Source organism: Nannobrachium achirus (genome assembly GCF_963921795.1).
Source record: "Nannobrachium achirus genome assembly, chromosome: 12".
Lineage (NCBI taxonomy): Eukaryota > Metazoa > Chordata > Actinopteri > Myctophiformes > Myctophidae > Nannobrachium > Nannobrachium achirus.
In genome coordinates, this window is record NC_137832.1 from 56460743 (window position 1) to 56473230 (window position 12488).

Consider the following 12488-nt stretch of genomic DNA (forward strand, 5'->3'; position numbering starts at 1 on the left):
TGGCAGGTGCAGGTACCAGAGGGAGTGGGGAGTTCACATTGGCATGTGTCTTCTCCAGATCAGCTTCCACCACCTCTTTCTAACACCTCTTTCTAACCCCAAATCTTCTAACACCTCCTTCGAACACCTCTTTCTAACACCACCTCCTTCTAACCACTCTTTCTAACACCACCTTCTAACACCACCTCCTAACACCACCTCTTTCCATGAGGTCTTAGTGGTTGTGGTGGAAGCTGATCTGTAGAAAACGCATGACAATGTGAACTCGCCACTCTCACTGGTACCTGCACCTGCCATCTATGCAGGGCACTTCAACTGCTAACACAAGGATTGGGGTTACAGCTAAACATCAAATGTAGAGATACAGAGCCCATGGGCTTCTAGCGGCTGTTGTTTGACACAAAAGAGCCCCCAAGCTTCTTCACTGCACAATGTAACACCCACACCAACCCAGACCTGGCATATGCCGTCAGCAAAGGGAATATGTTGGCATCTCAGATAATTAATCTGACTGTGCATCAAGAAGACTGATGCCTTCTCACTTATTGAATATACTGAGCTGGCCAAATTGACCTGACAAGTGCAAATTGAATTGAATTGAAGATGACCTGGCTTTATGTTAACCTCAAATCACAAATAATATTAAACAATAATTTACTAGCATGTATTCCTCTTTGGCCATAGATCCCTACTGCTTTGAATCGTAAGCCATGACTAAAACTCAAAGTCGAAGAAGAACCACCTGTGGAAGCTGTCAGCGAATACGTTTGACCCCCTGACTGACCTACTGGCTTTATGTTAATCTCAAATCGCAAATAATATCAAACAATGCTTTACTGGCATATATTCCTCTTTGGCCATGGATCCCTACTGCTTTGACCCCTGAATGACCTACAGGAATGAACATGTCCATAGATATCCGACAGAGACGGTATGGATCTCAAACCTCAAGGTTGAGGAAGTCTGGAAGAATACATTGCACATACAGTGGACTTAGAAGACCTCAAGAGTCATCCGGCCTTATGAATTCAACCCTCCATGCAATTTGAACAAATTATTCATTTATTTTCTTTCTTTTTTTGCATTTTGCGTGAAGAAGGGCCTGTTGGGAATAGCTGGCATCTCTCCCCCACACATCAGAAGAATGCATATTGCTCAAGATGAAGGAAGAACACAGGAGAGGGGTATTATACACGCCTTGCATTACCAGGTAGCCCCCCCCACGCAGGCTCAGTTTTATGCAGACAGTCCTGCCCTCCAGACAATCAAAGAAGAAGCAAGGGCCAACATCTGGGAAGATGACTGGCAAGTCAACGACACACAAGCTCCTGAATGGTTGGACAGGGGAATCACACCAATGGAAAGCCTCGCTATAGTGGCCACAACCTTGGCTGGACAGTCTGGAAGTCACTTAATAGACTGTGTGTGAACAAGGGAGGTGCAACGCATGAAAGTCTGGAACTACACAACATGACACGTGCAGCTGTGGATCAGTGCACACAAGGTCCCACCTAGTGGGAAATGCAGTCCAGAATACCTGGCAGAACCTACCCCATCAGCTGTGGCTTGTGCCCAATATTGACAGCACGTCGTCTGCGATTACTACAGACTTGAAGAAGAAGCCAGTCATCGATCTTGGACTGTTCACAAAAGGAGAGATGGGGTAGAGTCACACCGATGAAACCTGATGCAAAGCAGCTTGTCAGATTTGTACAGGACAAGCCAACGACAGCACACTGGAAGGACTTGTTTATAAGCTATGCCTCATCTGTGTGACAGACACTTAAGTTGATTGTTTTCATGATGAAGGTTGTTTGTGCGTCATTCTGTAAAGATCATTAGACATGAGATGCTCAACTCCACCTCTGGGGACATATCCAGAGATGCATGGTTGGCAGCAGCTTGGAAGCAGGAGTGGGAGCCAGCCGGGCCCTCCCGCATCCATCGCTACATCAGGGACCTAGGAGGTGGCGCCATAGGAGGAGACGACCTACCACGCCGGAAATGAACCACACTGAACTGCCTACGAACTGGGGTTGGTCGCTTTAAAACATCAATGAAGTGGGGCCTGGCGGAGAGTGCGGCATGCGAGTGCGGAGACCCTGAGCAAACTGCCGACCATATAATCACCACATGCCCCTTATACAGACCACCCTTGGAAGCAAGCCTCATCAACCTAGGACCTGAGATGCGGGCATGGCTATGCAACACAGAGTTGGACCTCTGACGTTACGCAAAAGAAGATTGAATAGATAATGCTGTTATTTTGTTTTCTCTACATTTGCTGATGTTTGGCTGAACTTGTCATTGTCATGTGTCTTCTACAGATCACCTTCCACAACCACCTTCTAACCCCTCTTTCTAAAACCACCTCCTTCTAACACCTCTTTCTAACACCACCTCCTTCTAACACCTCTTTCTAACACCACCCCCTCCTAACACCTCTTTCTAACACCACCTTCTAACACCACCTCCTAACACCTCCTAACTCCTCTTTCCATGAGGTCTTAGAAGGAGGTGGATGAAGATGGTCTGTAGAAGACACATGATAATGTGAACTCGCCACTCCCACTGGTACCTGCACCTGCCATCTATGCAGGAGACTTCAACTGCCAACACAAGGATTTGTGTTTCAGCCAAACATCAGCAAATGTAGAGACACAGAGCCAATGGGCTTCTAGAGGCTGTTTGACCCAAAAGAGCTCCCAAGCTTCTTCACTGCACGATGTAACACCCATACCAACCAAGACGGAAATACGTCATTACCTCCGAAAATCCATCTGACTGTGCACCAAGAGGACTGATCCTGCAGGAACCAGAGAGTTGGTGGCCAAATAGACCTGACAAGTTCAAATTGAAGATGACCACAAGCTGAGACAATAGGCCTACATACATGTCACACATGCAGCTGAAGACGGATGTTATGAGCAAGCTCATCAACCATTACTCCAGTTGATGCCTGTTGAGAGCTGTGGCCTGGATTCTATGTCTTGGGTCTACTTCTACAATGTTGCAGAATCATGGAGATGTTCAGACAGATCCCAGCTTTCAAAAGACAACTCTGATGGAGAAAAGACGTGACCAGTCAGCCCTGAAAAAATGCTCTTACACTTTGTTTGACTCAAGTTCGAAAAGAGGAAGTCATGCGTAGAGTCATCCATTGACGGAGCTTGGTCTAATAATACAAGATGGAGTATTGAGAGTTGGAGACCGTCTCCATGCATATGCCATGCCAACATAGAAAGCATCCAGCTATCATTCCGAAAGACTTGCACATCACAATGCTGATTCTGCAAGACATCCATGAGAAAATCAGACTTTAGGTAAGGAACTAACTATAATGCTCTCACAACTGTGTCAGAGATATATGTCCCCCTCAGCAAACTCTGTAGTGAGGAGGTTCCGGCAACCAGGATGTATTACCTGGAGAATAATCAAAGGCAAGGCACTAGGATTGAATATGGCAAACATACCTCAAGACACATTATTACCTGCATGTCACCGTTCACAAACATGGAGGTGGACTATTTTGGACCGTTAGATGTGAAGCAGCGTCACGGTACTGTGAAAGGGTGCAGAGTTCTTTTGACATGCCTCTCGGCCAGAGCAGGACATCTGGAAGTAGTGCACACATTGCACACTGATTCTTGCCTGAACGCTATCCGTCACTTTCTGTGCAGACAAGGTAAGTATCCATCATGCTTTCTGATAATCAAACTAATCAATACCGAGTGTGAGCTGCGAGAAACCCTTCATCAGTGGAACCAGCAGAAGATCCGGGACACACTCATGATGCAAAAAGCAATACAGTGGCTATTCAATCCTCCTGCCAGCTCTTCTGTGTTCAATCCACCTGCCAGGTATCACTTTGGAGGGATCTGGGAGTGACAGATTTGTTCTGAGAGGAAAATAATAGTATGTTCTGAAGGAGAAAAGCATCGACAATGAACGTTTATGAACATTGTTTTGCGTAGTGGAATCAATATTAAATGGCAGACCACTTACCAAGTCATCAGATCATCCAACAGATCTTGAGCCATTGACTTCTAACTATTGCTAATGAAGGAACAGACTGTCATGCCGCTTGGAATGTTCACAAAGGATGCACGCTAAAGTTGGAAGCAAGTGAAGTGTCTTGCTGACTTGTTTTGGAAGAGACAGAGTAGTCACACAGATGATACCTGATGCAAAGGGGCGTGTCAGATGTGTGCAGGATAATACAAAGACAAACCACACTGGAAAGATCCTTTGACAAGATGTGCCTCATCTGTGAGACAGCCACTTAAGTTAATTGTTTTTATTGTTTGTCTCATGCACCTTCCTTGAAATCTCATGTACATGAATGTTTGGATGGATATGTGTAAATATGTATCTTATTGTAACCATGTTGTATACATATCTGTTTCATGTTGTCTCGCCAGAGTTTGTCTTGTCTTGTCACCCCTCCCCATGTGTTCTGTCCTGTGTCCCCTCTCCCCCGTGTGTCCCCCACTCTCGGCCTGAACCTTGTCGTGGTGAGTGGGCTTTAAACCAAGACAGGCCATTTAAACGACAACATACAGTATGAGATGGTGTTGCTGTACCTTGGACCACTGATCTGCTGTAACACAAGGAATATCAGAATAACCATAGCACTAATGACCTTTAATATATTGTGATCTAATTCTCTTTAATTGTGGGCCCACTGAAAGCGAGACCAGTATGTTCTCCCAAATATTTATATAGTAAGGTTATTCTCCTCAAAACTGGCCGACAGTACAAGGTTTAGCCAATGAGGTAGCAGCGTTCTTGGTGACATCACCACCAACAAGTGCGACCTGAGATAAATAACACCCACATGAAATCTTTTGTAGTTTTTGAAATATTTAACTTTAAGCATCCAATGCATTTCCAATCGGAAATAAGTCGGAAATCTATCAGTCAAGTTCTCCTCAAAATGACGTAATATGTCAATCAAGTTCTCCTCAAAATGATGTAAGACACTGCCTTTGTACCGGCAGGGCCCTTAGCCAATGAGGTGCAGCCAAAGGGTAGATCTTTGTGCCCATACATGGTGTTACATGCGAGCCCACACTGTTTCGTAGGAACAGTATTTGTGGGCTCACCTGTAAGGCGAGCACACTTTAGATATTGTCATTATTTATTTATCTAGTAGGTCAGTCAGACAGTTCTCCTCAATATTTTGGCACCTTTCTACTCCTGTATACTTCGACAGAAAATGAAAATAAAAACATCAATGTGTTCAGCTTACAGTGGCGACGTGTGCTATTACTTTGTACAGCAATCGGCCAAATGGTGGCGCTGTAGGAAGCCTTCGAAAGTGCGAAGGTATAGATCATGCTCTGTTTTAAGTACAGCCATGAAACCTGTATACACGTATGCGTCTCCTCATGCCGAACAACTGTTACGCTCTGACTTTTAACCTCTGACCTTTAGATCCCCCAGAATTTTGAATTATATGAAAAACTGTAAAAATCTATCTCCTCCTGGGATTTTTGCGTTAGGCGCACAAAGCTTTTTTCACATGAACTTTGGACCAATACGGTCAAACTGTCTGGTCGGATTTCTTTTAAAGCGAAAGATTATTTTTTAATAATTCAATAAATATTGCGGTTTTATGCAAATTATTCTTCTGCCTCTAAATCATACATGCAATCTTATTCCAATCGGCCAAAGGGGGGCGCTATACGAAGCATTTGAAAATTCAAACTTCAAATAAGTCATGACTCGTTTCGTTTGAAGACATGCAACTTGCTTACACGCGTGCTTTGACTCAAGCGGAAGACATCTGTGTCTTTGTTGAGTAAGCTCCGCCCTTAGATTTTCCGCCATTTTGAGCAGTTTGTAAAACGCTTAAACCCGCTTTTATTCTGGAATTTTCGCGTCACGTCCACAAAACTTTTTTTACATGAACTTTGGACCAATATCTAAAGATCTGTCAGATCGGATTTTTTTTTTTAAATTGAAACATGCTTTTTTAATAATTCAATAAATATTGCAGTTTTATGCAAATTATTCTTCTGCCTCTAAATCATACATGCAAAATAACATGTTCATGGCATTTGGCAAAGATGTAGAGTGTTAGTCCAAATATCACTAAAACCAATCTTACTCCAATTGGCCAAAGGGGGGCGCTATATCATTTTGAGCAGTTTGTGAAACGCTTAAACCCGTTAGGATTTTTTTTAACAATTTGCATGAAACATTCTACACACAATCTAAGGACCTTTATTGTGTGTGTGCCTATGAAGTGCACACACACAAAAAATAAATAAATAAATAAATATAGCTACAAGCAGCGATAGTGGCCAAAGCCAAAAACACCTCAAATCATGAACACAGACTGCAATGTGCGTGAAATCTTGCAAGCACATTCCCAATAGGTCAAGGAACAGATACCACCCTTCTCACATTGGCCTGTTATAGCGCCACCAGCGGGTCAACTTTTGCACAACACATTTTTGGAACAAAATGGACCAATCTTTGACGTCAGTAACGTCAAAGAGAGCACCGCCTGCGATCTTGACATTTTGTACTTTTATAGCCATTGTTTTCTGGCTTGAAGCGAGCCCACAATTGTTTCGAAGGAACAATATTTTCTAGTGGGAATTTCTAATGGGAATTTCTAATGCGGTCGTGTGTGTGTGTGTGTGTGTGTGTGTGTGTGTGTGTGGGTGGGGGGGGGGGGGGGTTCTCACTGTTGGAAAGTGACTAAGCACATTAAACTCAAATACTGTCCTCCAGGGTGGGGGCGTGGGGTTAACTACCCCCTCCTCTATTAAAAAAACAACTGTTACAGAAACGCTGAAGAATGAAAACCCATTCGCTCAAGTGCTGCACTTGAAGGAATATTTCCAGGGCCGGGACTTTAACTGATTAATTTCGATTAATTAATTACAGAAAATTAACCCGATTAAAAAAATTAACGCATTTTAATCGCGCTTAGTTTTTGCACCATAGAACCTTTCTCACTGGACGAATTGCACCAACCAACAGTCAACAAACTCCAGTACACGCAATGGGAGAAGCCGCCGATCAGACCACTTAATTTGCTCGGCCCAGTAGATGGGAAATTTTGATTTAAAAATGTAAAAACTTGTATACAAAATGCGCTTTAATTGAAATAAAATTCCTTCTCAGCAATACTTGCGATTAATTAATCACAGAGCCTGTAATTAATTAGATTACAATTTGTAATCGCATACCAGCCCTAAATATTTCACAATATTTTCACTCTGCCTGAAACTTTGGGTCTCAAAGTGGGCTCCAGCTAGTTAGTTAATAGCGTCATGGTCTGTTTAACCACTTTAAAGGAGTAGTTCACCCCCAAAATCACTTTTATTTTTTGTATCGATTACTCACCCCATTGAGACTTCAAATTCAACTAGAGATACTGTTCCTCCGAAACAGTGTGGGCTCGCTCATGACTAAATTCTACAGCGTGCTAACTGTCATGTGAAGCTTTTGATTGATTGATTGAAGAATTTATTAGAAGTTTGCAATAGAAAAAAGTACAGTTTCATGACAGTACGAATCACTGGTACAAGGTCAACTAAAAGGAGATCCTAGAAAGCCGAGGCTTATTTCCACAGGAACCACACTTTAAGTATCTCATATAACATTGAAAGACAGACGGATAGAACATAGTACTTTATCTAGGATAATATCAGTTTCAAGAGCATGACATCAAATACAAAGGCAGAAAAAAGAATAATAAAGGGGGGGGGGGGGGGCATGGGGGCTTAGTCTATTTACAAGTCACGGGTAGCAGCTGTCTGAAGGTGACTTTTCATACCAATTTTGAAGGAGGCTAGGGATTTGCTCTCCTTTAGGGCTTGAGGAAGGGCGTTCCACATGTTGATGGTGTAGCAGGAGAACGAGTTAGAGCCTTGTTTAGTGTTAAATCTACGTTGATGATGATTAGTGGAGCTGCCTCTGGTGTTGTGGTCGTGAACATCCTTGACCTTTAAGAAGTAGTTTGTCAGGTACATGGGAATCTTGGAGGTGTAGTGTATCTTGTACACCAGGCCCATTGCAAGATGCTGTACTCTGTCAGCTACTTTGAGCCATCCCACGCTTTCGTGGTGATGATCGGTAAGGTGGGTCAGAGGAGGGAGACCAAGCACAACCCTAATTAGTTTGTTTTGGGCTGTTTGAAGCTTTAACTTTAAGGCGGCTGGGGCGTCGCGATACCAGACAAGGACTCCGTAATCAATGAGGGGCCCAATAAGAGCTCCTCCTAGTGACTTTAATTAAAAATTAAACTTTTCCCAAATATGGAGATGACTGATATATCATAGATGTCTGACGTCATAGATCACATCATGTCCATATATGGGCATTCCAAGATATGGGCTTAATATTGATGACATTAGCGATCTCCATATATGGGCATGAAAGGGACAAGGACTGATACAGAGATCTCCATATATGGCCATTCATTTATTAGTGAATAAAATTTCCCCAGCGACTTGAATGGAGAGATTTCAAATGGTAAGACCCCAAGCTCAACCAATACTCCAGCTAACACCACTCCCAGATTTTCCACATTTGTGGATGATGTATTTTCTGAATACATCATCCACACAGGGCTAAGGGCCCTGCCTTTACTGTCTGCGACGGAACTCACTCGATGGAACTCACGCAACAGAACTCTTCTATCCACGAGTTTCCAACGCCCCATAGTGCATTGCGCAGACGAGCACCGAGCTTCCGGCACCGATTTACAAGATCACAACGGGTTGCATCTGCGACGCGACGTGAGCTTGTATGTCTGCTGTTAAACCCGGAAATTTGGTCCCGAAAGTCTCCAGTAAACTCCAGCGGAAACTTGTGGATAAATAATGAAGATAACATAGTGTTCTCGCCTTTCAGGCGAACCCACAACTAGAAAGATGCAATTGGAAATTGCAAATGTGGTTGCTGTGACGTGGGTCTTACCATTTGAAATCTCTCCATTCAAGTCGCTGGGGAAATTTTATTCACTAATAAATGAATGGCCATATATGGAGATCTCTGTATCAGTCCTTGTCCCTTTCATGCCCATATATGGAGATCGCTAATGTCATCAATATTAAGCCCATATCTTGGAATGCCCATATATGGACATGATGTGATCTATGACGTCAGACATCTATGATATATCAGTCATCTCCATATTTGGGAAAAGTTTAATTTTTAATTAAAGTCAATTGAGCGTGGGGTTAACTACCCCCTCCTCTATTAAAACTAGACCAGGTCAACCTGGTTGTGCCAGACCCCCTGTCTGTCATCATCATTTATGACATCATGCCTTTTGTAGGCATGTCATCATCATGTCATCATCATATATACCCTTTATATAGAAAACCCGGACCGACATTTGCTTATGTAGGCCTACCCATTTCATGGGTCTGGCAAAAACAACTGTTACAGAAACGCTGAAGAATGAAAACCCATTCGCTCAAGTGCTGCACTTGAAGGAATATTTCCAGGGCCGGGACTTTAACTGATTAATTTCGATTAATTAATTACAGAAAATTAACCCGATTAAAAAAATTAACGCATTTTAATCGCGCTTAGTTTTTGCACCATAGAACCTTTCTCACTGGACGAATTGCACCAACCAACAGTCAACAAACTCCAGTACACGCAATGGGAGAAGCCGCCGATCAGACCACTTAATTTGCTCGGCCCAGTAGATGGGAAATTTTGATTTAAAAATGTAAAAACTTGTATACAAAATGCGCTTTAATTGAAATAAAATTCCTTCTCAGCAATACTTGCGATTAATTAATCACAGAGCCTGTAATTAATTAGATTACAATTTGTAATCGCATACCAGCCCTAAATATTTCACAATATTTTCACTCTGCCTGAAACTTTGGGTCTCAAAGTGGGCTCCAGCTAGTTAGTTAATAGCGTCATGGTCTGTTTAACCACTTTAAAGGAGTAGTTCACCCCCAAAATCACTTTTATTTTTTGTATCGATTACTCACCCCATTGAGACTTCAAATTCAACTAGAGATACTGTTCCTCCGAAACAGTGTGGGCTCGCTCATGACTAAATTCTACAGCGTGCTAACTGTCATGTGAAGCTTTTGATTGATTGATTGAAGAATTTATTAGAAGTTTGCAATAGAAAAAAGTACAGTTTCATGACAGTACGAATCACTGGTACAAGGTCAACTAAAAGGAGATCCTAGAAAGCCGAGGCTTATTTCCACAGGAACCACACTTTAAGTATCTCATATAACATTGAAAGACAGACGGATAGAACATAGTACTTTATCTAGGATAATATCAGTTTCAAGAGCATGACATCAAATACAAAGGCAGAAAAAAGAATAATAAAGGGGGGGGGGGCATGGGGGCTTAGTCTATTTACAAGTCACGGGTAGCAGCTGTCTGAAGGTGACTTTTCATACCAATTTTGAAGGAGGCTAGGGATTTGCTCTCCTTTAGGGCTTGAGGAAGGGCGTTCCACATGTTGATGAGAGGACAAGGACTGATACAGAGATCTCCATATATGGCCATTCATTTATTAGTGAATAAAATTTCCCCAGCGACTTGAATGGAGAGATTTCAAATGGTAAGACCCCAAGCTCAACCAATACTCCAGCTAACACCACTCCCAGATTTTCCACATTTGTGGATGATGTATTTTCTGAATACATCATCCACACAGGGCTAAGGGCCCTGCCTTTACTGTCTGCGACGGAACTCACTCGATGGAACTCACGCAACAGAACTCTTCTATCCACGAGTTTCCAACGCCCCATAGTGCATTGCGCAGACGAGCACCGAGCTTCCGGCACCGATTTACAAGATCACAACGGGTTGCATCTGCGACGCGACGTGAGCTTGTATGTCTGCTGTTAAACCCGGAAATTTGGTCCCGAAAGTCTCCAGTAAACTCCAGCGGAAACTTGTGGATAAATAATGAAGATAACATAGTGTTCTCGCCTTTCAGGCGAACCCACAACTAGAAAGATGCAATTGGAAATTGCAAATGTGGTTGCTGTGACGTGGGTCTTACCATTTGAAATCTCTCCATTCAAGTCGCTGGGGAAATTTTATTCACTAATAAATGAATGGCCATATATGGAGATCTCTGTATCAGTCCTTGTCCCTTTCATGCCCATATATGGAGATCGCTAATGTCATCAATATTAAGCCCATATCTTGGAATGCCCATATATGGACATGATGTGATCTATGACGTCAGACATCTATGATATATCAGTCATCTCCATATTTGGGAAAAGTTTAATTTTTAATTAAAGTCAATTGAGAAAACTGCCCATATATGGACATGATTTGGTCTATGACGTCAGAAATCTATGATATCAGTTATCTCCATATTTGGGAAAAGTTTAATTTTTAATTAAAGTCAATGGAGAAAACTATAATTCACGAATGCTTGTAAATCTTCTCTTGTACGTAATGATGACATCATTCCTCAATGACATCATAGCGTCAGCATCACAATCATGGCTTATAAAAGGAAGGACAAATTGACATAAGCTGCAGACATTTAAGAAGGCAGGAGAGAAAGTAAAAGAGGGAAGATTTTACTTTGTTCTTTTAGCAGCGAAGGTGCAACATTTAATCGGTCGTCCTGTATCTGGGTTCATCCGACACCCACACCAAACCAAACTAAACCAAACCAAACCAAACCAGGTTGAACAGGAGCTTCCACAGTAACCAACATGCCACCCAAATTGGACCCCTGCGAGGTCAAGATCGTCACCCTGAAGTGCACGGGAGGAGAGGTGGGAGCCACATCGGCCCTGGCCCCCAAGATCGGACCCCTGGGCCTGTCCCCCAAGAAGGTGGGCGACGACATCGCCAAGGCCACGGCCGACTGGAAGGGCCTGCGGGTCACGGTGAGGCTGACCGTGCAGAACCGGCAGGCGACCATCGAGGTGGTGCCGTCTGCCTCGGCGCTGATCATCCGGGCCCTGAACGAGCCCCCCAGGGACAGGAAGAAGGTGAAGGACGTCAAGCACGGCGGCAGCATGGCCTTTGACGACGTGGTGGCCATCGCCCGGGTCATGAGGCCGCGCTCCGGCGCCCGCCTTCTCTCCGGCACCGTCAGGGAGATGCTCGGCACGGCCCAGTCGGTGGGCTGCCTCGTCGACGGGCGCCATCCCCACGACGTCATCGAGGACATCAAGAGCGGCAGGATTCAGTGCCCCGAGGACTGAGTTGAGATGGAGGAAATTTTTTAACAAGAAGAGCAGTTCCTGCAGAAACTGCGAGGGCTGGGGCGCCCGCTGGCCTACTGGTCCAGGCGCATACCACTTGTCTTAGGCATTGCCGCATACCGTAGGTATGGATACCTGGCAGCTGCGCCGGTTCGATTCCCGATCCAGATGACCGATCCAGATGACCTTTGCCGCGTGTCACTCCCCATTTCCTGTCAGTCTACTGTCCTATCAATAAAGGCATAAAAGCCCCCCAAAAAAATCTTTAAAAGAATAAATAAATAAAAAAAGAAACTGCGA

General features: G+C 43.7%; 1 protein-coding gene across 1 annotated transcript; it reads left to right on the forward strand.

The window, feature by feature from the left end:
• Positions 1-11690: 11690 nt before the first annotated feature.
• Positions 11691-12188, forward strand: LOC308295740 (large ribosomal subunit protein uL11-like; the record flags this gene model as incomplete). The annotated part of the gene is made up of 1 exon (XM_080738788.1): positions 11691-12188. One exon carries the CDS (start codon positions 11691-11693, stop codon positions 12186-12188), a length of 498 nt encoding a protein of 165 aa, XP_080594914.1.
• Positions 12189-12488: the final 300 nt, after the last annotated feature.